This window comes from Onthophagus taurus, chromosome 2 (assembly GCF_036711975.1).
Source record: "Onthophagus taurus isolate NC chromosome 2, IU_Otau_3.0, whole genome shotgun sequence".
Taxonomy (NCBI): domain Eukaryota; kingdom Metazoa; phylum Arthropoda; class Insecta; order Coleoptera; family Scarabaeidae; genus Onthophagus; species Onthophagus taurus.
Genome location: NC_091967.1, coordinates 17,276,221 through 17,300,819, shown reverse-complemented (window position 1 = coordinate 17,300,819; position 24,599 = coordinate 17,276,221). Strand labels below are relative to the sequence as shown.

Genomic DNA, 24,599 nt, shown 5'->3' with positions numbered 1-24,599 from the left:
CTCGAAGTTTACTTATTTAGTATTTATAAAGATAAAAACAAATTAAGGTGAATAAAAGCTCACTGGTACGCGTTGGGCTCATATACAGGGTGAGTCAATAGTGCGGGGACGGAAGATAGTGGCTATACTATTGAAAATAAAAGAAATGTTTTTATGCCATCATATATTACCATCAAAGCTGTATCGATTAAAATTATTTTCAGCTATACAGGGTGTTTCACTATTCCAGGACCATACTCAACTTCATTTTTTTAAATGGAACGCTATGTATTTTTTTACATATTCTGATTTGCTGTCTTAAATGCTACGACTGCATATCTTGTTTTTAAATTTTGAATGCAAGGTTGCCAAGTTATTATTTTTTTTGTGAAAAAGTTTGAAAATTCAGGTGGTCACTTAAAATTCGTTATCTGCATTAATATTGAATATTGAAGATTGCAATTTGGGGTGTCGATAAACAAAGCTTGGGTCTTTCGAACACTGTTCATACTATTGGATATCATTGTACAGGGTGTTTAGCAAAAGCGATTAATTTATGCAATGTTTGGAGAACCATAACTTTGTTATTTTAAATGGAACACCCCGTATTTTTCTAAGGTTTCGGATAGCCTTATTAATTATCTTTCATTTTTGTTAAGCATATGGTATCTCTAATACGTGTACTTTTTGAGAAAATTAGACTGCTTTAAAAATGTCGGCATAAACGTGATTTATTAAAAAAAAAGTAGGCTTTGAAAAGATTTTTATAGCAATACGAAGTGTCAAACAATTAAGTTTTGATTTCTCTTTGTTTGTTCATAACGTGTTTCCAAAATCTGTTGTTTGATTAAAATGAATTTTAGTCAAGAAGAACTTATTGATATGGTATATTTCTTGGGTGCGGGAGAGCGAAATCCATTTCTTGCCTCTAGACTTTACGCTCAACAATTTCCAGAGCGTAGGCATCCTAGGGTTGAAGCATTTGAAAACCTTCAAGAAAGGTTTGAAAGAACAGGACACGTCAAATACGAAAAAAAAGATCGCGAGAAACGAACCACTCGGGAAGAGAACGAACTTTCTGTATTATTAAAGGTAGTTGAAAACCCGCACACTAGTACACGCAAAATAAGCAATGAGCTTAACGTCAGCCAAACGTCTGTTTCAAGAATCTTACGAAAATATAAATTTCATCCATACCATATTCAATTAGTACAAGAACTTGATGCAACTGATTTCCAGAAAAGGCTAGAATTTTCGGAATGGGCATTAGAAAAAGTTCAACAAGAGTATAATTTTTTTGATTATCTATTATTCAGCGATGAGGCAACGTTTCACAAAAATGGCTACGTTAACCGCCATAACTTTCATTATTATGATACTATCAATCCTCATTTTATACGACCAGTAGACCACCAACATCGATGGTCTGTAAATGTCTGGGCAGGGATAGTAGGATCTTGTTTGATCGGGCCGTATTTTTTCGAGGGAAACGTTAACGGAGAATCTTATTGGAATTTTTTGGAAAATCACCTGCCAGCACTTTTAGGAGATGTTCCACTAAACGTTCGGCAAAGAATGTGGTTTCAGCACGACGGTGCGCCACCTCACTATAGTAGGATAGTTAGAAGACATTTAGACAGAATTTTTGTTGATCGGTGGGTAGGCAGAGGAGGTCCTGTTAGATGGCCACCACGTTCTCCGGATTTGACAAAATTAGATTTTTTTTTGTGGGGATATGTAAAAAGCTTGGTATATGAAGAACCACCAACGACGAAAGCAAATATGATGAATCGTATTCGCGATGCGTTTGAAACAATAAACGTAAACATGTTGCAGAACGTTAATGTTTCATTTCTTAGACGAATTGAAACTTGTGTTCAACAACAAGGAGGCTATATTGAACATTTACTTTAATTTTGTTTTGTTAATGGTTGTTGCTTAATTCTTCATTGTATTTTTTTTAATATTGTGTATTGCACCTATATCTTTTTCGACATAAACTTACTTATATGTTCAAAAATGTTGTTCCATAGCCTACATTTTGTAAATAAATCACGTTTATACTGACATTTTTAAAACAGTCTAATTTTCTCAAAAAGTACACGTATTAGATATATCATATGCTTAACAACAATAAAAGAGAATTAATAAGGCTATCCGAAACCTTAGAAAAATACGGGGTGTTCCATTTAAAATAACAAAGTTATGGTTCTCCAAACATTGCATAAATTAATCGCTTTTGCTAAACACCCTGTACAATGATATCCAATAGTATGAACAGTGTTCGAAAGACCCAAGCTTTGTTTATCGACACCCCAAATTGCAATCTTCAATATTCAATATTAATGCAGATAACGAATTTTAAGTGACCACCTGAATTTTCAAACTTTTTCACAAAAAAAATAATAACTTGGCAACCTTGCATTCAAAATTTAAAAACAAGATATGCAGTCGTAGCATTTAAGACAGCAAATCAGAATATGTAAAAAAATACATAGCGTTCCATTTAAAAAAATGAAGTTGAGTATGGTCCTGGAATAGTGAAACACCCTGTATAGCTGAAAATAATTTTAATCGATACAGCTTTGATGGTAATATATGATGGCATAAAAACATTTCTTTTATTTTCAATAGTATAGCCACTATCTTCCGTCCCCGCACTATTGACTCACCCTGTATATTATTATAAGCAATTAGTTTTCAAAGTTTGTTGAAATATTTATTGTGTTAATTTTAAAGCACATTTTAAAGATGTTTAAATTTGGATATATACGGTCACATCTTAATAGACTATTCCATCACCATTTTAACGTAGTTGTAATGTGGTAAAGTTAAAATGCGTTCGATGATTTCTAACGCTTGAATCAAATGGACGTCTTTAGAAACAGTTTCGTTATAAAAATCATCAATTATATCAACATAAATCGCAATCATAATCTTAAAACTTCTAGTTTATAACAAATTAAAAAAAAAAATGGGCTCAACCGGGATTTGAACCCGGGACCTCTCGCACCCAAAGCGAGAATCATACCCCTAGACCATTGAGCCGCGATAAAAACAATATTAACAACAATTCTCGTGTAACTTTTGAAAGTAACAAAAGTAAGACATTTTAATCAAAAATAATAAAAAAGAAACTTACCAAATAAATATCGCAGAATTCATAATAGATAAAGTTTTTCAGAGCAGCGGTAGCGTTGTGAAATTCGTACCTTTCCATGGAATCATTTACAATCTTCACCATACCGGAAAGTTTACTTAGTATCCATTTATCCATTTTGCCCAGCGATTCGTATTTTAAGTTTCCAATTTCTTGAGCAACCAATACTGTTTCAATCCACTTGTTCGCAAACTTTACAGCCTGCCATATCTTGTTCCCGAAAAATTTGTTGATTTTGCATTCTTGCACATCGAAATTTACGAAGTGATCTAATAAAAACGAAATAAAAACTAGAAAATAAAACCAACAATAACGAAATAATAAAAACAATTTAAGGATATATCAAGGTATACATTTTGACATCTTGTAAGGACCGTTTTTTTGCGAGTACTATAAATCATCTCCTATTTCATTACCTTCAAGTTATTACACGTGCTCGTACCAAATAGGGCCACTTTCCCCTAAAATGACATATCTCTCCTTATACGTGACCACGTAGCACATTCATATATTCCCCAGTCCGTTCGGTGGTTCCCCCAAAGGAACACCCGCCTTTGTGTCATACCGTTATTTTTTCTTCATCTTCTCTGCCTTACCCACGCGCTCCAGGCCCTCTTTCCGTTTTATTAAAAAAGTTTCGCGGTAGATAAATCCGGACTATATTGTCTTCGATTTTATTGCATGCCTTTAGGCACCACGCCGCGCCATAGGTTTTATTCTTTGGGGATGTCACCGGGATGTTGTCAAAGTTTCATCGAAAAATAGTAGTAGATCGATAAAGTCCGACCCGGGACAAACCGACGACGGACATCATTCGAGGATCAGTCCGACCTGCCATAAATTGGCACGGATGTGCGACGGTTTTATTGAGATCGAGTGTATTGGATTCCGAGGGTTCGAAAGTCTTGTCTGAAGAGATTTCAATGTTAAGACAAAGAACAAAGGTTGTTTTTAATAAAATACAGTTTTATTAAGATTTCGGTATCTATACTGTAAAGAAATAGACAGAAAAAGAAAAGAATTGTTTAAAATTGATTTTAAAACATGAAAATATAGGGCGCTTACTTTTAAAGTTATTGTTTTGTTATTATTGCATAAAGTTAAATTTAATGAGGTAATACTTTACGCCATGGTAAGTTTGCGGCGGTTTTACTCATACTAGTAGTAGCTCCCCTTTTCAAACAAACTATAACCCCCCGAGAAGCAAACTAAAACTGACTACTAAACAAGCTTATGCACATATTAACAGTATATACATCTTTACATGGGCGTCGTCATTGAGTAATTAACTATTAGCTAACACAAAATATAAAATAAAACTGTTCTTTAATATAGCAATTTTAGAACAATTTTAATATAATTTTTCAGATGCAATTTTCCTATGAATCCAAGATGAAACGACAAATATTTGTAAAGTTCCAAAGAACGCCTGTTAAAGTCCCTCGAGTACAAGAGCCGGTTCGTAATTTCGGGCTTGCAACGGCTGTTATAGAGATTCTCAACTCCGTAAAGTCGGATCTCAATAAAAGACTGCAAAGGAGAAGAAGCGATTTTAATTTCGCCACGGGAGGAGGGGATTCGGGGCCACTTCGCGTGCAGGTGAGCCGCTTTGGGGCCTTCTTAAGTACGGTTATCCCGCCAGGATAGAATCGCTGCAGGTTCTTTCTTGTCGTGGTTAACCCCGTGCAAAGCGAATAGCACCGTACCCTCTTCGATGTTACCGACGCAGTCTGTATCCTGCAGGATTTCAAACTCTGAAAGTTTTATTTCGAAAGCTTTGGAGCTTTCGTTGCAGCACCCGTGGGTTACACATGCTACATCAAAAACTCTCTTTTATACACACAAAGTTTTTTCCACTTATTTTTTAATATCGTTCGATACTTATCAATTTTATTTCTTGATATGTTTTCGAGTAGTAGCAGTTCCATTTATACTTAATAAGATCTCTTCAATAGGGAAGCATTGGGGCCGAAACGGCCGGGACTCGTGTTTTAGGACATGTGTTATGACCACTCGGAAGGTATTGCTATCCCGGACCCTACTAAGTTTAGGAAAGTTGCGTCTTAAGGTCTAAGGAGGAAAAGAGGGAAAGGGAAAACGGCCGGACGTTTCCAATAAAGATGAAGCGGCCCCTAACATTTGTAGGGTTGTTCAAATAAAATTTTATCTCGAGGGTAGCTCATTAGTGTAATTGAGGTAGTTTTCGAGAAATCGTCGGTATTAATTCTCGGAAGGAATTTTAAGGAATAGAGGATTATATTGTTATACAGTGAATTTCACTTAAGATGCTTACTTTATCCCACATAAAATGCAACATGTCTAGATAATGTATTATAACTAACACTAGACCTAGAACTAGAAATATTCCGTTTAGCCGTAATAAGACGGCTAATAGGTAGCTCTAGTTAGCATAAAATATCACTATGTTGCATATTTGCGCTAGAAGAAGAACTAGAATCATTCGGGTTTAGCCGTCTTAAGAGACGTACGGCTAAACCCAAATGTTTCTAGTTCTAGGTCTAATGTTAGTTCTAGTGACAGTGCAAGTGTAAAACTAGAACTAACACTATACCTAGAACTAGAAACTTTCGGGTTTAGTTAACTTTCTAGTTCTAGGTCTAGTGTTAGTTCTAGTTTTAATTGTTATTCAGCGCTAGATTGTGGTATATTTTTATTGAACGAAAAGTAAAACTAACACTACACCTCAGTTCGATTTGTGCATCGCTAAAGAGCGGATGTGTTTTGCGATCGTGCGTCAAGTGTTTTATTTTACGCTTTATAAATCGTTTATAGATAATATAAATAATGTAAAATAGTGTCAACAGTACAATATGGCAATGCTCGGCCATTTGTTCAACTTTAACGTTCTATATCTTTGTGATTATTAAGTTGTGGTCAAAACATTATTAAGAAAAATCTTCAAATTGGCCCCTAGTACCACCTTTTTAGTCTACTCTGTATGCTATAAATCACCCTGTATATAAAAAAAACACTACACCTAGAATTTTCCCCCCAATGCCTGTACTATTAAGCTATGCATTTTATGTGGGACAGTGCAAGTGCATAATAGTTTCGTAACTATTGCATTCATATGTATATTGCGAGTTATATGAAATTACCAGTACAACTTTTTAACCCTTATAATACCACACTTTTTTGTGGCAAAATTATTACTGTATGAGCAATAATACTTACTTTTAATATTATGGGAACATAAAGTAAACCTTAAGGCATCAGCACCACATTGAGGTATTCCTTCTGGAAACATTTTCTTCTGTCCAGCGATTGCTTTATTGAATTCCTCCTTTGTAATCAGTCCAGATTTGTAATTCTTGTCCAGAGCATTCTCTAATTCCTAACACTCATTTAGTTAATTAAAGATTAATACTGAAAAATAAATTTACCTTCAAAGTACTTCCATGTATAACATCTTCAGGGCTGATTACGTTCCCAAGGCTTTTAGACATTTTCCTTCCATGCGCATCACAAACTATTCCATGCAGAAGAATTTTAGAAAACGGAAGTTGACCAGTTAATTGTGTACCTAACATAACCATCCTTGCTACCCAAAAAAATAAAATATCGTGGCCAGTTTCCATGATTGATAGAGGATATAATTTTTTAAGATCTTCAGTCTGTAACAAAAAACATTAATGACTTTATGATTGTATTCCTAAATTTAATTAATTAATGAATCTTCAATACGAATATAGGTAAAGTATACAAAAGCGATAACACGTAATTAATAGTTAACGAGAGTTCGTAATTTGAACGATCGCGGCTCAAGTGGAAAACGAAAGGACGAGGAGACGTTCGAAGGAGGGCCAAATTACGACGTTTACTTGACAAGTGGGCTCGCAAATTACGTCTTAGCTCGCTCCCTCCGCGTTTCGAAAGTCTTCCGGCATCATCGGCGTCAGCTATCTTCATCACTTCACAGTTTGGAAACTGGCGCCGCCCGCCCATTTCACGGAGGTGAAGTACCTTCGGCATGAATTACCAGAGTTCGGTCGGCAATAACGTAGTTAAGCAGCACAAAGCCGACGTAAATGCATTCCGTTGTTTGCAGTTTCCCTATCGTACATACGTATCGAGAAGGAAGAAGATGGGAGAAACCGAACCCTTGATGTGATGATGCCGATATGTTTTACGCTCGTTAAAGTTTATTTGTGAAACAAGGAATAACAACTTCTGATCAATATGTTACATGACAAATTACATTAGACCACTTAAGATAAGTTAAACATAAAATGAATCGTAGATACCTTTCAAATTCAAGTGTAAAAATTAAAATTAAAAAAAAAAAATGGGCTCAACCGGGATTTGAACCCGGGACCTCTCGCACCCAAAGCGAGAATCATACCCCTAGACCATTGAGCCGCTTGTTAAAACATCTATCTTTCTACCAAGATAATACGTTATCACATTGGCATTTAAGAATTTTATCTCCGAAATTCTTTTACAGCCCACTATAACTTTATTGCGGTATTCAAAATTATTATCCGATCGTAAACCCGGATTTGTACGTCTCACAACGCCAGTCGCCTTATCATACCTCTGGTCGTTTTACGACTTCTACCTACTTTCACAAAACTTGAGGAAGAAGCGTCCTACATAAAATAAGAAAATGTATTTTTACGACGATCAATCTAATTACAAAGATTTTTTCTTTTAGATAAATAAATTGTTTTGTTTTTTTTTCAATGATACTCAAAATTTTATTTATTACCGATTTCGTTGTTAATTAAATCATCTTCAGGGAAAACATCAATAGTAACAAAGTTGGAATACAAAAAGAAACACTAATATTTATTAAGAGTAAAAGGCATATGTGAGCTATATATGAGCTATAATCAACCTACATAAGTATACAGGCGTCTCTGAATTGCTTGGCCAAATTTCACCAACATGATGTATGTATTATTATTATTATTGCTGTCAGGCTGAGGGGAGCGGCCCCATCCGTCACCGTGACCTATAGGATCTATTGTAACTTAAGTCCTCCAAAGGTTTAGGACACATCTAGATCCTTATGTATTGCTTAATATCAGTAGGTGTTAGGCGAACCTTTCCGAAAATTTTCACACATGTTTATCGATGCCCCTTTCTATCCATTTTAAGGTCCAAAACAGTGCAAAAGTTTATGGCAAGAACTTCAACTTAAAAAAATGTTGTATCCGAGCTTAAGTTAAGCTTAGTTATTGCGCAGTCTTGTAATTCGTCATGGCCACCATATCAATGAAGCATAAGCGACCATGGGTTTAATTGTGTGACTAATTGTATGATCTATTGTAATTTATGTAACAAGACTAATTACAAAATTGAGATTAATTAGTAACAATTTTTATTATTGCTTAGTGTCGTCAAACCGCTCAAGAATTCTAGGGCTATCGCGGACTACACGAAGACTATGACTGATCCGGTCGCGCAGCTCTTCTAAAGTATGAAATGTAGACAAGCCCCACAAAAGTTTTGTTTCAGAATGCAATCTGGAGAATGTGATAGCCATGCAACTGGCCCACCTCTGCCAATCCAACGATTTGGTTTTCCGATTAATAGTAATCTTAGAAATTTTACTAATCTTAGTAATCATTAACGTTGAAAAACTTTATGATAGGGTAAGGTGACTTTTGTTTGAGTTACTTTGCTGTTGAGTTGCTTTAAAATTTGAGGTACTTTCTAGTTGAGTAGCTTTGGGGTTCGATTGACTTGCTTTGGAGATAAATGAATTTGTAATTATATTCCTTTAAGGTTGAGAAGTTTTGGAGGTTGGGTTAGGTCACTTTGTGGTTAACCCGTCATTGGTCGCTATGTGAGATTTTCTTTCACATAGCTACTTGTTTTCGTATGCTATGATTGACCTAGCGACCAATAACGGGTTAAGTTATTTTGGGGTTGGCTTTCGTTGTGATATGATTGGGTTACTTCTGTAATGAGTTACTTTGTAATAGTGATGCTTCAATGTTGACAAGTTTTGAGATTTGATTGGGTTGCTATTAAGTTGGTTTACTTTGATGTTACTTTGTTATAGGGTCTAAAATTCTTTAGAAAGTGCTTCTAAGATACCATGCACAAAAAAATCTTGTCTCTTCTTCTTACATAACAACAACAAGACAGAAAATTCCAAGTACTTAAAATACAAGAACATTTCTATTAAACCATAGGTTGTACTGATGTACTGATTTTGGTACTTGGTTTCGCTCGAAAATGTCCGCGCTCCAGCATCCTCAATCACAAACGTGCAATTCCACTTCTCTTACGGCACATTGATTGTTCTCGTTCCCAGTACCTTATTCTTCTCTTTCTATCATTTCAAAAACGCCAAGAAGCTTAAAAGAAGTGATTAACTGCTTACCGAGATTTCGTATCATCCTGCTTTGGCAATTTCTCTGTTTAATCACCTTCAAGCACCGTCAACTTCAAGCATGCGAACTACTCATTGTTCCAAGGCCGAAATGTGGTGCAACAGCATCATGCATTAACTAGAGGTAGATCATTTTCCAAAAATTGGTATGTTTATGCTCATTTAATTTGTCTGGTAAAACAGTGGTCCTATTAAATAATCGCCAAGACTGCCAACCTAAATGTTACATAAAAAAGTCGCGTGAGGATTTTCTAAATAACGTATAAAAGTCGTGTTAACCTTGCATCACAATGCCAAAGCTTTTTTCAGCAAATTTTTTCGTCCAAATTAAAGTTCTTTTCCTAAAAGGATGAAAAAAAATCGCTTACCTGTTGAGGCCATCCAAATGCTGAAAATGGTAAAAGTGCCGATGAAAACCAAGTGTCCAGGACATCCTCGTCTTGTCGAATGTGAAGGGTGTCGGGGGGTCGTGATAGAAGGGCAGCCGCTTTGGATCTCGCCTCATCAATGTTCCGCGCAGCGACGGCGATCGTAGTCCGGGTGTTTGAAGCTTTGGGGGTGGTGTCGACATCCGATCCGCAGAAGTAGACCGGCACCCGGTGGCCCCACCACAGTTGGCGCGACACACACCAATCCCTGTAATTAAACGGAACGAGATATCGCAGTGATACTGACTGAACGGGGGGCGGTGGTTAATGAAGGTGCCACTGTTCTCCGTAAATACCCCCAACACCCCCTAGGGCCGAGGCTCTGATTACGAACGTGATTCCCCGTTAAAGGGCTAGATTTGATAGGGAAAATCAGAGGGTTTAACGTGTCTATTACGTTAATTTGGCTAATTATTGCGTAAATATTATATAATTACGGGGAAAATTAAATATCTTGAGTTGTGTTCGTATCTGACATTCTAATTGAACCTAGGAAGTAATAAAAGCTGTCAGTTCTAAATTCCTTTCGATAGCAAAATAAACCACTTATCTACGTCCTTGTATATTCCACTAAGGAGACTCCAACCCATGGCGCTAAGTTGGTAGTTTGCAAATCAAGTGACGTTGATGTGTCAACATTCACGCTACTTGAGAATGAAGGAATTAGATATATTTAACGTCCAAAAGAAAAATACCATACCCCTAGACCATTGAGCCTCATGGTGATTGTTAAGAAGTCTTGTTCGAGCAATAAGTTTGCAAGAAAGAAATTAAATATTGCTGTGAACGTACTCAGGATCACTTTTGACATGTTACAGTCAGTATAATATCAGAATTAAGAAATTTAACGATCTAGAAAAGGTTTGCGTTCAAAAAGAAAATATATCATAGGGAATTACAACAAAGTAAAACTGCAGGAAACTGCAAATTTAGCTAAAATATGGAAAAAGAAATGGGCTCAACCGGGATTTGAACCCGGGACCTCTCGCACCCAAAGCGAGAATCATACCCCTAGACCATTGAGCCTCATGGTGATTGTTAAAAATTGTTGTTCGAGCAATAATTTTGCAAGAAAGAAATTAAATATTGCTGTGAACGTACTCAGCATCACTTTTGAGATGTTAGTGTCAGTATAATATCAGAATTAAGAAATTTAACGATCTAGAAAAGGTTTGCGTTCAAAAAGAAAATGTATCATAGGAAACTGCAGCAAAGTAAAACTGCAGGAAACTGAAAATTTTGCTAAAATATGGAAAAAGAAATGGGCTCAACCGGGATTTGAACCCGGGACCTCTCGCACCCAAAGCGAGAATCATACCCCTAGACCATTGAGCCTCATGGTGATTGTTAAAAATTGTTGTTCGAGCAATAATTTTGCAAGAAAGAAATTAAATATTGCTGTAAACGTACTCAGCATCACTTTTGACATGTTAGTGTCAGTATAATATCAGAATTAAGAAATTTAACGATCTAGAAAAGGTTTGCGTTCAAAAAGAAAATATATCATAGGAAACTGCAGCAAAGTAAAACTGCAGGAAACTGAAAATTTTGCTAAAATATGGAAAAAGAAATGGGCTCAACCGGGATTTGAACCCGGGACCTCTCGCACCCAAAGCGAGAATCATACCCCTAGACCATTGAGCCTCATGGTGATTGTTAAAAATTGTTGTTCGAGCAATAATTTTGCAAGAAAGAAATTAAATATTGCTGTGAACGTACTCAGCATCACTTTTGACATGTTAGTGGCAGTATAATATCAGAATTAAGAAATTTAATGATCTAGAAAAGGTTTGCGTTCAAGAAGAAAAATATCATAGGAAATTGCAGCAAAGTAAAACTGCAGGAAACTGAAAATTTTGCTAAAATATGCAAAATGAAATGGGCTCAACCGGGATTTGAACCCGGGACCTCTCGCACCCAAAGCGAGAATCATACCCCTAGACCATTGAGCCTCATGGTGATTGCTAGAAATTATTGTTCGAGCAATAATTTTGTAAGAAAGAAATTAAATATTGCTGTGAACTTTCTGACGAGAACTTCTAACTATGTAATGTCAGTATATTAGATCTAACAAATTTAACGACCTAGCAAACGTTTGCGTTCAAACAGGAAATATATTATAGAGAATTACAATAAAGTAAAACTGCAGGAAACTGAAAATTTTGCTAAAATATGGAAAAAGATATGGGCTCAACCGGGATTTGAACCCGGGACCTCTCGCACCCAAAGCGAGAATCATACCCCTAGACCATTGAGCCTCATGGTGATTGTTAAAAAGTGTTGTTCAAGCAATAATTTTGCAAAAAAGGAATTAAATGTTGCTGTGAACATTCTCAGGAACACTTTTGACATATTTATGTCAGTATATCAGAACTAAGAAGTTTAACGATCTAGCAAAAGTTGACGTTCAAAAGGAAAATATATCACAGCGAGTTACAACAAAGTAAAACTACAGGAACCTGAAAATTTTGCTAAAATATTTTTTAAAAAAATGGGCTCAACCGGGATTTGAACCCGGGACCTCTCGCACACAAAGCGAGAATCATACCCCTAGACCATTGAGCCTCATGGTGATTGTTAAAAAATGTTGTTCGAGCAATAATTTTCCAGGAAGGAAATTAAATATTGCTGTGAACGTTCTCAGGAGAACTTTTGACATATTAATATCAGTATAATATCAGAACTAAGAAATTTAGCGACCTAAAGAAGGTTTGCGTTCAGAAAGAAAATATATCATAGGGAATTACAACAAAGTAAAACTGCAGGAAACAGAAAATTTTGCTAAAATATGGAAAAAGATATGGGCTCAACCGGGATTTGAACCCGGGACCTCTCGCACCCAAAGCGAGAATCATACCCCTAGACCATTGAGCCTCATGGTGATTGTTAAAAATTGTTGTTTGAGCAATAATTTTGCAAGAAAGAAATTAAATATTGCTGTGAACGTACTCAGGACCATTTTGACACATTAGTGTCAGTATAATATCAGAATTAAGAAATTTTACGATATAGAGAAGGTTTTCGTTCAAAAAGAAAATATATCATAGGGCACTACAACAAAGTAAAACCGCAGGAAACTGCAAATTTTGCTACAAGATGGAAAAAGAAATGGGCTCAACCGGGATTTGAACCCGGGACCTCTCGCACCCAAAGCGAGAATCATACCCCTAGACCATTGAGCCTCATGGTGAAGGATAAAAATTGTTGTTCGAGCAATAATTTTGCAAGAAAGAAATTAAATATTGCTGTGAACTTTCTGACGAGAACTTCTAACCATGTAATGTCAGTATATTAGATCTAACAAATTTAACGACCTAGCAAACGTTTGCGTTCATACAGGAAATATATTATAGAGAATTACAATAAAGTAAAGCTGCAGGAAACTGAAAATTTTGCTAAAATATAGAAAAAGAAATGGGCTCACTCAACCGGGATTTGAACCCGGGACCTCTCGCACCCAAAGCGAGAATCATACCCCTAGACCATTGAGCCTCATGGTGAAGGATAAAAATTGTTGTTCGAGCAATAATTTTGCAAGAAAGAAATTAAATATTGCTGTGAACTTTCTGACGAGAACTTCTAACCATGTAATGTCAGTATAATAGATCTAACAAATTTAACGACCAACAAACGTTTGCGTTCAAACAGAAAATATATTATAGAGAACTACAATAAAGTAAAACTGCAGGAAACTGAAAATTTTGCTAAAATATGGAAAAAGAAATGGGCTCAACCGGGATTTGAACCCGGGACCTCTCGCACCCAAAGCGAGAATCATACCCCTACACCATTGAGCCTCATGGTGAAGGATAAACATTGTTGTTCGAGCAATAATTTTGCAAGAAAGAAATTAAATATTGCTGTGAACTTTCTGACGAGAACTTCTAACCATGTAATGTCAGTATAATAGATCTAACAAATTTAACGACCAACAAACGTTTGCGTTCAAACAGAAAATATATTATAGAGAACTACAATAAAGTAAAACTGCAGGAAACTGAAAATTTTGCTAAAATATGGAAAAAGAAATGGGCTCAACCGGGATTTGAACCCGGGACCTCTCGCACCCAAAGCGAGAATCAAACCCCTAGACCATTGAGCCTCATGGTGATTGTTAGAAATTATTGTTCGAGCAATAATTTTGTAAGAAAGAAATTAAATATTGCTGTGAACTTTCTGACGAGAACTTCTAACCATGTAATGTCAGTATATTAGATCTAACAAATTTAACAACCTAGAAAACGTTTGCGTTCAAACTGGAAATATATTATAGAGAATTACAATAAAGTAAAACTGCAGGAAACTGAAAATTTTGCTAAAATATGGAAAAAGAAATGGGCTCAACCGGGATTTGAACCCGGGACCTCTCGCACCCAAAGCGAGAATCATACCCCTAGACCATTGAGCCTCATGGTGAAGGATAAAAATTGTTGTTCGAGCAATAATTTTGCAAGAAAGAAATTAAATATTGCTGTGAACTTTCTGACGAGAACTTCTAACCATGTAATGTCAGTATAATAGATCTAACAAATTTAACGACCAACAAACGTTTGCGTTCAAACAGAAAATATATTATAGAGAACTACAATAAAGTAAAACTGCAGGAAACTGAAAATTTTGCTAAAATATGGAAAAAGAAATGGGCTCAACCGGGATTTGAACCCGGGACCTCTCGCACCCAAAGCGAGAATCATACCCCTAGACCATTGAGCCTCATGGTGAAGGATAAAAATTGTTGTTCGAGCAATAATTTTGCAAGAAAGAAATTAAATATTGCTGTGAACTTTCTGACGAGAACTTCTAACCATGTAATGTCAGTATAATAGATCTAACAAATTTAACGACCAACAAACGTTTGCGTTCAAACAGAAAATATATTATAGAGAACTACAATAAAGTAAAACTGCAGGAAACTGAAAATTTTGCTAAAATATGGAAAAAGAAATGGGCTCAACCGGGATTTGAACCCGGGACCTCTCGCACCCAAAGCGAGAATCATACCCCTACACCATTGAGCCTCATGGTGAAGGATAAACATTGTTGTTCGAGCAATAATTTTGCAAGAAAGAAATTAAATATTGCTGTGAACTTTCTGACGAGAACTTCTAACCATGTAATGTCAGTATAATAGATCTAACAAATTTAACGACCAACAAACGTTTGCGTTCAAACAGAAAATATATTATAGAGAACTACAATAAAGTAAAACTGCAGGAAACTGAAAATTTTGCTAAAATATGGAAAAAGAAATGGGCTCAACCGGGATTTGAACCCGGGACCTCTCGCACCCAAAGCGAGAATCAAACCCCTAGACCATTGAGCCTCATGGTGATTGTTAGAAATTATTGTTCGAGCAATAATTTTGTAAGAAAGAAATTAAATATTGCTGTGAACTTTCTGACGAGAACTTCTAACCATGTAATGTCAGTATATTAGATCTAACAAATTTAACAACCTAGAAAACGTTTGCGTTCAAACTGGAAATATATTATAGAGAATTACAATAAAGTAAAACTGCAGGAAACTGAAAATTTTGCTAAAATATGGAAAAAGAAATGGGCTCAACCGGGATTTGAACCCGGGACCTCTCGCACCCAAAGCGAGAATCATACCCCTAGACCATTGAGCCTCATGGTGAAGGATAAAAATTGTTGTTCGAGCAATAATTTTGCAAGAAAGAAATTAAATATTGCTGTGAACTTTCTGACGAGAACTTCTGATCATGTAATGTCAGTATATCAGATCTAACAAATTTAACGACCTAGCAAACGTTTGCGTTCAAACAGGAAATATATTATAGAGAATTACAATAAAGTAAAACTGCAGGAAACTGAAAATTTTGCTAAAATATGGAAAAAGAAATGGGCTCAACCGGGATTTGAACCCGGGACCTCTCGCACCCAAAGCGAGAATCATACCCCTAACCATTGAGCCTCATGGTGATTGTTAAAAATTGTTGTTCGAGCAATGTTTTACCAGAAAAAGATTAGATATTAACCAAAAACTAGAACTAATACTAGCACTATCAGTACAAATAGCACTAACCCTAGAAACTTTCGGGTTAAGCTGTGCACCTTTTCAAAATATGTTTAACGTATCGGATGCCATGTTGCAACGTTCTTCAGAAACAAGTTCAAAGTGACGAAACCGGTTAAAGTTTGACAATAAATACACAAAAAGATAATTACTAACTGATTACTGTCTAATTGTCAACTAAGTAATTTTTGTCAAATCCAAGTGGAGATGGCTCTATCGCCTCTCTTGCCATTCTTTTGAAACAATGTCCACAAAGGAGGACACACAATAGAGTAATATTTCGAGCAATAATTTTGCGATAAATAATTTACTGTTTACATATGTATTGCTATAGACCTATTTGAGGATTTAGTTAGAATTGTCGTTCGGCAACAAAAAAAATGGATCATAGCGGAGTTTGACAAAGGAATGGGCTAGCGCGGGATTTGAACCTGATCGATTAGCCCTAAGGGTTAAAGATGTTAAATCAGTATTAGTATATGTTTCGCAAAATTTATTATACAACACTATAACTAAAACAATAGCTCAAGTGGTGTAAAAACGCGATGTAAAAATGTATGATCATTTCGACGGACAATAAAATTAAATTTAATTTTTGAATAATAATTTAACTATTTTAATTTAATCACAAAAAGTTATTATTGCGATTATTAACTATTGAACTACCAAAACTCATTTGAGTCAACCACTGTTGTAGTGAGCAACCCTCAAGAGTGAGGTCTCAAAAAACGGTCGGCAAGCGGTAGCTTGTTAACGAATTTATCGATGTCGTTTGCTGATAATAATTCGACCGTTATTTGAAAAAAAAATGGTCATTAAAACTTTATTAATTGAATTCAAACTAGTAATAAACAAAAAATGAACAAACTGCAAAACCTATAATTCAAACAAATAACAACTCTCAAAAATTAAATTCTACGACAATTTTAGAACAAATTATCAGTTTCAATGTTTTATTACAATAATATGATACAATAATAGCAGAATTTTAATATACTGTATGAGTTTTTGTATTATCATTTATGATAAATAATCAAATATGAAATTTCAATCAAATCTCGGAAGAGGAAGTGGACTTTTACAAATTTGTTGTTGTTTATCGATAGTTTAAATTAAGTGGAGAATTGACTTGTGTAGTTGCCAACAAACTTCGTTAGGTGGCAATCGAGTGCGTTAATATTACATTACCGAGAAGCATTGGTACAAGGCAAACTAGACAATAATTACGTGAAGGGAGGAAATTTCCCTATAATCCCGTTTCCATGCTGTGCATTATCGTGGCAATATGCATTGTATCTGAATCGGATCTGCATTAACACGTCTGGTAATTATGGCGTCAGTATCGGAAACATTCGATCTTAAATGGAATAGCCACTACCGCTAAGTCTTCGACAACGAGTCAACCGACTAAATTATCCATACTGCACGTAGACCCTGGGGTAAATCCGATTATTCCAAATTCCAGAATTGAAATGGCTCTATACAAGAGAATTCGATAATTCTGGGGTGCGATAATATATTGCAAATTCCAAATAATCTAATGAAATTATTAATTTGTATTTTACCTACTTTATTACGTCTACAGTTGATTTTTGTTTAAATCACGACAAAACTGGTGCAAACACCAAGTTCTTTGGCGAATCCCCGAGGCGTCTGTCCGTATTGCGGCGTGGCTGTTTTAAAGACAGCTTTATACTTCTTAAGTTCGAGAAAAGTTCTCAAGACTGCGGCAGCAGTAACATCCATCCTGCGGTGCTGGCTTTTCCTGCTCAGCGAACACTTAAAATCTAGTGCTTTGTGAAGTGTGAAACCATATCGGTTTGTATATCTTCTTCTGTTACAACGATATGTCGTCACTCATTTTCGTTAGATACATTGTCCCCGTCAACTTTACATTATAATGCAACCTTTTTTGAAAAAGTTTTTCAACAAGTTAGTAAATTCTTGAAGATATCTGAACATAAATTGCTCAATTTTGTATAAATCTACCATCGTTACAAGTTATATTGTTTCACGGAAATACCCATCCTTATATTATCTTGTATAGTACGTAACTTTTCGCTTCCGCCTTACCAAATTCTGCGCCTGTAACATTGTTACGAAGTTTATACTGGAAATTTTCCGCATAGATGCCAGCGTTAGCTTATACATTTTCAGTGAACGGGACGGCATGACTAATGAAGATTCCAGCAGCTTTCGAATTCGTTAGTCCCGTATTGTCTTTCGAAAATTTATTCTGGGAAAAAGAACAGCAGCAACGGAATATAAAATAATTTTATGAAAGAATCCATCAGTTTCTTTTTATTGATTATTTAAATTGAGTTCTTTACCAATTCAAATTAACAGTAAGTATTAAATGGTCTTATCATGATGATAAGATAGTAATCTATCCCCCATAAAATAAGTAATATATTAAAGTAAATATACCTACGTTATTAATGTAATTAAAAATGGTGTAATTATAGATAATAACGTAGATAACGGTGTAAATGTGGGATATTTAGAATTTGGCTCTCACTGCCGTTTAAACTTTCACGCAGAGGCTCAATGGTCTAGGGGTATGATTCTCGCTTTGGGTGCGAGAGGTCCCGGGTTCAAATCCCGGTTGAGCCCATTTTTTGACAACTTAATAATAATTTAGATTGTTTTATCTTGACATATAAACAGAAAATGTATCACGATTGTTTTTAAAATTGTTTTTTTATACACAAAGCTATGCCAAACTCCACACCCAAACAAGAACACATCACCATATTCTTAAAGTCTGAAGAACTTTTGGAGTTTGAAAACAAAAAGGAGATCTCAGTTATGATGATCAGCGAAACTCATTTGAAACCACATCAGTCGAAGCAATAGGAGCTGAAATCGATTTCGGCGGAGAAGCAGGCAGGAAAATGTGCATCGTTATGTATAGCCCACCAAATAAGGCCATAAGCTTGGCAAAGTCGAATTTCGAACACCAGGGGAAGAAAATTGAAGAATCCTATTAAGAACAATATCCCCACATCTGATCAAACTTATTCACAGCTATCTGACAAACAGGAAAATCTTGGTCAAAATCAACGCTACTGTCACACAACACCAAATGTAAGCAACTTTTCCAATGTTGCAACGTTCGAGTAATCAACCCGGCAACTTTCATACATCAAATGGTCGTCATCCACAATGAACGGCTTCCCCATCGTCTCTTGTATATAGTATATTTATTTCCCTGTACTTATTTGGAAGTTGCTAACTTGGAGGGGCTAAACCAGGGTGCTGATGGATTGTCTAAAATGTTATTGGTAAAGTTTGGGTTCAACTGATGCTGATGCAGGAACGCAAAATTGTACTCAAGGGGAATTATCCACTGGTAGTAGGGCTTGTACACGTTGCACGTGATATGGATGGAGTTGGTTGTGCCTCAATATTCCCCAAATTGTGGTTGTGACACTACATGTTATTCTGCAAGTATTCTAGTACTTATGCTGCTCTTCGACGACATTCAATACCTCCTCCTCGAGATTGACAATGTGTACAGATCTTATTGCTCCTCTATGTTGCCATGTTGCACCACACATAAAAAGGATCTACGTGCCGGATGATATCTACCTGGAAATCTTTCTGCATACAGACGAGCCGCAAGCACAGAATTTAGCCGTAATTCCCCGTATTTCCATGTCCATAAGTTCTTCGTTAGAGAAATTGTGCGCCATAATGTTTTTGAACTTTAAATGTGATGACACAATTTAAATGTTACATTGACAAAAAGTTTTTTCAGATAAAAAGCAACAATAAAGTATCATTGCTAAAGTGGAAACAGGAATTTGATTTAATTGAAAGAAGATAATAAGAAAAGATTTACTTTGATCTTTTGATTCTTAAATTATTATAAACAAAAAAAAAGCTATTTAAAGTTGTTACCTGATGTTTTCTAACCAGGTAGTCCAATTCTTCCCGAAGTGTTCCGGCTCGATCGTAAGATTTCCGTTCTCGTAATCGCGCAGAGCCCTTTTCGCCATATCGGTGCACCTAACGAACCATTGCGGTTTCGACAGAAATTCAACGACGTCCCTGGATCTGCCGCAGATGGGCACGATCATACGATGATCCTGAGTGCCCCGAAGTAAATTTAATTTATTCAGCTCGTCGAGAAGCGCCTTCCTAGCGTCGAACCTTCGCATACCTGCCAAGTTCCCGCAGGAATCGCTCAGTTTTCCCTCCTCGTCGATCACTTGAATAGAGGTGAGACCGTGTCTTTTCGCTACCTCAAAGTCGTTATGGTCGTGAGCTGGAGTAACTTTCACCGCTCCTGAAATTAAAGTTTTCCTTTTAGAACTGAAGCAGGTAATGTTTAATAAATTTAAGGATGTTGGTTTTTATTGATTGAAAACAAATTAAAACCGCTACAGTTTAATAATAACAATGATTATAGTTTTACGTTGATTAACAAACATAGGTTGGGAAGTGTAATAACAAATGGTAATTGCCGTGCACGTGCTATTGAATTTCCAGTGATACAAATCATCCAATTTACGTTTAACAGATGGCATACACCGCGCGCTGAGCGCTAACAATGAATTAAAACATCGCTCGAGCATTATTAACGAGATGTCTGCAGCTACACACATAGATTACGGATCTTATTGCTCGTTACCAACTCGCGAATTAAACGAATTACGCAGATAAGCTACCATCTTTCTAAAATTAGTAAAAATTATTAGATTGATTGCAATTAGCAAGGTGTTTATGATATAAATAATTTTTATCATATTTTGTCACGTTTCAACCTTAGTACTTAGTTCGTGAGCTTTCCATTTGAGTTTGGCATCCAGCGTCATACCAAGATATTTTTGCGATGTCGGTGTAAGGGACTGCATTGCCATTTATGTTTATATGTTATTTTATATTGCCACATTTCGGATTTTTGTGGCAGTAACCTTTGGTGTGGCTCCAAACTTGACATATTTCTGGGGCATTTGTTTTGGCTTTCTGTACTCCTCGATTTTGACACGCATTCCTAATTTGTTTGTTATTTCATGGATTCTTTTTACATCCTCTGACGGTGCAAAATCCAAGATATATACATTCCTATATATTATTAATATGTATATTCATATATTAATATGAATATATTAATTTATCTACGACTGCTTGGATAAGTCATCATTACCGCACTCATTTGAGGTGATTTGAGTTACGTAATGAAGTTCATTACCGCACTGGTTTCATTACGTAACGCATTTTTAGCCTAATCAGAACAGACTTAATTTATTGAAACGAGTAACAATACAAAAGAAAAAGTACTATCTACTTACAGAGAAACAATACTATTTATTATAAACATTAATTGTTATGCTTTTACATTTCGAAACACTTATTCCAGATGAGTAAACATGTTGTTGAAACTGACAATTCAAAATTGTCAACAATCATTTCAAAATATTTTTATAAATGTCAAATAGACTTTTTTAAAGAAATTGATTTTTAAGTAATTTTTAGCAGTCGTAGATAAAATGCTGTATATCATACGTGGGCTAGAGCATAATTACAGTACTCGTGTGATTACACGACTCGGTCTACGACCTCGTCGTGCAATTCTCCACACTCGTACGGTAATTATGTTTCTAGCCCACTTGTAATATAAATAACTATTATACTATTAGAACTTATACTTGTAGAAGATATGATATAACACAGATAAATACACATTTTCTGAAAGTTAGTAAATTTTCAATGTACCGTCGATTCTGTAGAATTCAATTGCGTTCAGAGAACCGGAATATTATCCCTCATCTGGCTCGGGGCGTTATCCGTAGGGAGAGGTGGGAAGTTTAGGGGCTTCCATTACGAGTCTTATGGGGATTTCCCGGGGTCCAATTCTAGCGCGGACCGGTGGTGCTTTATGGCGAGTTGGCGGAGTTTCAGAAGATCGCGTCATATCGTGCCACGAAAGTGATTTATCGACAAGCGAAGCCGAGCACGGGACGACCGCGGCCGGAACTAATAACGGAGATATATCTGTCGCCGCGACGAAATAAATTCCACATATATCAAAGTAACAATCGCACCATTTATTTTAACATATGCACCTTTTTTCGCGAACGGGGCCCGCAATCGGGCCGCGCCCCGTGAATTATTGTCGCCGATAAATTGAAAATATTCACGCCGCATTGAATCCGTCGGCCAGCAATCGCGTTCCGAACTGTTTACGCGCGCCTAGGTATGAAAATGTGTTAATAGATTTCGGTTTTGTGAACATCACATCTATTATAGATTTAAAATAAACGGAAGTTATTAATAATAAAAGTATTACGCAATATGCCAGAATAAAAATCAATTGAGGTCAAATCAATTGAAGTGATGTTAAATTTGCTGGAAGAAAAATCGCCGTTACCTTATAAAAATTGCGATACGAATCCCTACCAATCTAATTTCAACGATTTTCAATAAAAAACGTTGCATATATGGAAAAATGGAGGATTAGTAAGATAAATGTGAATAGTGAAAATGAAATATATATATTATTACACGTATTAAACCTGTATTCTTCGAAATTGTAAAAGGGGCGGTAATGAAACTCTGATGGGTGCTGTTAAAGCTAATCTTCTCTCATTCTTAAACTACAGCAATTTCGTACGGGTGAAAATTCTAGTTCTCCTGTTCATACAACCTAAACATGACGAATAGCTGATCACTGGGGACTCAGTTAAAAGCAGTTCGTATAGAACCCTAGGGACGCTTCCTCTGCTGTTAACCTTACAATATTCTCAGCGTATATAATTCATAAGATGGAGTGAAAAGTGTTAGGAAATTTACACTTTTGGAATTCCACAGAACGTTTTCTTATCGCCAATCAACTCTACCTGGCTTTAAATTTTTACTTGCAATGTTTAATAAAATATGATTATTCAAGTAGTACACCGTGGACAAATCTGCCTGTGAGATGAGTAGCGGGGATCAGGCATTTATGAGAGTCTCACGAAATGTATTCCAATTGCAACTGGAATGAGGCAGGGAGATAGCCTCAGCCCAGCACTATTCAATTTTGTGATGAAATAATTGAAGAAAATACATAAAAGATAGTCTCCAAAGAATGCTGTTAAGTAAGTATAATATATCTACAGCACTCAAATTCAAGTAGAGAACCTTATATTCTTTTAATAACTTATTTTCTTCTTAATTTGTATTTGTAAAACATGTGATTTATACAAAATCGTTTTAACGCCTCGTCAACGGCGTTTTAATAAAATAAAATGCACCTTGGGTTGAATTACTCATTTTGATAGCTACCACAATTTTCAAAACATACATTGTTGAAGACCTAACTGAAATTTGATCTATTAATATTAAGTAAACACTAAGTTAAAGAATATGTATGTTATAAACACTTAATTTGTGTAGTTGTCATTCAAATTGTTGGCCATTGGGTTACTTTATTCAACTGATTAAATATTTTTCCACACATTTTAATAGTACTAAGTACTAAACATTTGGTTACCAGGAACCTATATTTTTAGTGATATTGCAACATTATTTGCTGCGTATATAACCATAAAATAAGCAGAGTGACCAATGCATCGATTTGTTAAAATAAAAGGATTGTGTTTTAATATGTACGTCTTAAATGGTTCTTTTCTACCCATCAATATTCTTGTATCTTGCATGTTTTAACCATGAAGAAGATAATAGCTGCATCCTGAACTTGTTTTTGAATCTCAGATCACAAAATTTCTTGTGTTGTATCTGAATGAAAGTCAGACAATATTACAAAGATTACGTTAAAAGGGAACATTTATAAATAACCTACTTTCTAATGAAAAAAAAATGTGTGAATAAAAAACCATCGTACGATCCAATATGAGGCTCAATGGTCTAGGGGTATGATTCTCGCTTTGGGTGCGAGAGGTCCCGGGTTCAAATCCCGGTTGAGCCCATTTTTTTTCTTAATTTAACAACCAACTTTCTAATAAAATTGTCTAATAACCAATAATCACTTTTACTACAAAGCTCAATTATATGATGTGGAACAAATTTTTATAAAAACAAATATATTATGGAATAAAATTATGTTTGCATGGAATTATTTGTATATCGTTATAATCAACTTTCATTATAATGATAAAAGTGTTTATACAGTGACTCACGGATACTAAGTGATAGCACAACAACAATAAGTGTTAAATAAATCAACAAAAACGAAATTATTATAATTGGTCCTTTCAACTTTTCGATTTTTCATTAATGTCCGCGAAATCATTACCCATCCAGCGCATCGCTTCCAAACACATTATATTTACTTTCGTTTATAAAAAATACTCTGTTCCAATGGTAGATATCCTTTTCAATCATTTCTTTTGCAAACTTTAAGCGTACTTAACCATTTCTTTCGTTTATAAAGAGTTATTACATCTTCATCTTACAAATAATGTATATATCATAATGAGACATGTATGTCTGATTTAATTATATTATATTAATTAGAGTAACAGATGGAGGGCCCGATGATTAATGTGTGCATAATTTATCAGCCTAAGCGATTTTATTTTATTTATTTCCAAATTGTTTGTAAGCTTACCGAAAATTCTGCAATTTTCGCGTTACAAAACACAATAAAAAAAGCGGTGATAAATCAATTGTGAAAATTAAATTA

At 35.5% G+C, this 24,599-nt stretch overlaps 1 protein-coding gene and 20 non-coding genes across 21 annotated transcripts in view; 2 read left to right on the top strand and 19 right to left on the bottom strand.

The window, feature by feature from the left end:
* LOC111428785 (Valyl-tRNA synthetase, mitochondrial) overlaps positions 1 to 24,599 on the bottom strand; it is a 54,085-nt gene that overhangs the window by 9,426 nt on the left and 20,060 nt on the right. Inside the window, exons 6-10 of the mRNA XM_071194404.1 lie at positions 19,871 to 20,258; positions 9,872 to 10,139; positions 6,544 to 6,774; positions 6,335 to 6,494; positions 3,122 to 3,408 (exon numbers count right to left, since the gene is read on the bottom strand). Coding sequence (XP_071050505.1) covers positions 3,122 to 3,408; positions 6,335 to 6,494; positions 6,544 to 6,774; positions 9,872 to 10,139; positions 19,871 to 20,258 — 1,334 coding nt within the window. The remainder of the gene's footprint in view (positions 1 to 3,121; positions 3,409 to 6,334; positions 6,495 to 6,543; positions 6,775 to 9,871; positions 10,140 to 19,870; positions 20,259 to 24,599) is intronic.
* Positions 2,956 to 3,027, bottom strand: TRNAP-UGG (transfer RNA proline (anticodon UGG)). The gene has a single exon. It is a non-coding gene; the product is annotated as a tRNA-Pro (tRNA).
* Positions 7,448 to 7,519, bottom strand: TRNAP-UGG (transfer RNA proline (anticodon UGG)). The gene has a single exon. It is a non-coding gene; the product is annotated as a tRNA-Pro (tRNA).
* Positions 10,886 to 10,957, bottom strand: TRNAP-UGG (transfer RNA proline (anticodon UGG)). Its single transcript has one exon. It is a non-coding gene; the product is annotated as a tRNA-Pro (tRNA).
* TRNAP-UGG (transfer RNA proline (anticodon UGG)) lies at positions 11,195 to 11,266 on the bottom strand. Its single transcript has one exon. It is a non-coding gene; the product is annotated as a tRNA-Pro (tRNA).
* TRNAP-UGG (transfer RNA proline (anticodon UGG)) lies at positions 11,504 to 11,575 on the bottom strand. The gene has a single exon. It is a non-coding gene; the product is annotated as a tRNA-Pro (tRNA).
* Positions 11,812 to 11,883, bottom strand: TRNAP-UGG (transfer RNA proline (anticodon UGG)). Its single transcript has one exon. It is a non-coding gene; the product is annotated as a tRNA-Pro (tRNA).
* On the bottom strand, positions 12,118 to 12,189 carry TRNAP-UGG (transfer RNA proline (anticodon UGG)). The gene has a single exon. It is a non-coding gene; the product is annotated as a tRNA-Pro (tRNA).
* TRNAT-UGU (transfer RNA threonine (anticodon UGU)) lies at positions 12,425 to 12,496 on the bottom strand. Its single transcript has one exon. It is a non-coding gene; the product is annotated as a tRNA-Thr (tRNA).
* On the bottom strand, positions 12,734 to 12,805 carry TRNAP-UGG (transfer RNA proline (anticodon UGG)). The gene has a single exon. It is a non-coding gene; the product is annotated as a tRNA-Pro (tRNA).
* Positions 13,042 to 13,113, bottom strand: TRNAP-UGG (transfer RNA proline (anticodon UGG)). Its single transcript has one exon. It is a non-coding gene; the product is annotated as a tRNA-Pro (tRNA).
* On the bottom strand, positions 13,347 to 13,423 carry TRNAP-UGG (transfer RNA proline (anticodon UGG)). The gene has a single exon. It is a non-coding gene; the product is annotated as a tRNA-Pro (tRNA).
* TRNAP-UGG (transfer RNA proline (anticodon UGG)) lies at positions 13,657 to 13,728 on the bottom strand. The gene has a single exon. It is a non-coding gene; the product is annotated as a tRNA-Pro (tRNA).
* On the bottom strand, positions 13,962 to 14,033 carry TRNAP-UGG (transfer RNA proline (anticodon UGG)). Its single transcript has one exon. It is a non-coding gene; the product is annotated as a tRNA-Pro (tRNA).
* TRNAP-UGG (transfer RNA proline (anticodon UGG)) lies at positions 14,268 to 14,339 on the bottom strand. Its single transcript has one exon. It is a non-coding gene; the product is annotated as a tRNA-Pro (tRNA).
* On the bottom strand, positions 14,573 to 14,644 carry TRNAP-UGG (transfer RNA proline (anticodon UGG)). The gene has a single exon. It is a non-coding gene; the product is annotated as a tRNA-Pro (tRNA).
* TRNAP-UGG (transfer RNA proline (anticodon UGG)) lies at positions 14,878 to 14,949 on the bottom strand. The gene has a single exon. It is a non-coding gene; the product is annotated as a tRNA-Pro (tRNA).
* On the bottom strand, positions 15,183 to 15,254 carry TRNAP-UGG (transfer RNA proline (anticodon UGG)). The gene has a single exon. It is a non-coding gene; the product is annotated as a tRNA-Pro (tRNA).
* On the bottom strand, positions 15,489 to 15,560 carry TRNAP-UGG (transfer RNA proline (anticodon UGG)). Its single transcript has one exon. It is a non-coding gene; the product is annotated as a tRNA-Pro (tRNA).
* TRNAP-UGG (transfer RNA proline (anticodon UGG)) lies at positions 18,509 to 18,580 on the top strand. The gene has a single exon. It is a non-coding gene; the product is annotated as a tRNA-Pro (tRNA).
* On the top strand, positions 23,811 to 23,882 carry TRNAP-UGG (transfer RNA proline (anticodon UGG)). Its single transcript has one exon. It is a non-coding gene; the product is annotated as a tRNA-Pro (tRNA).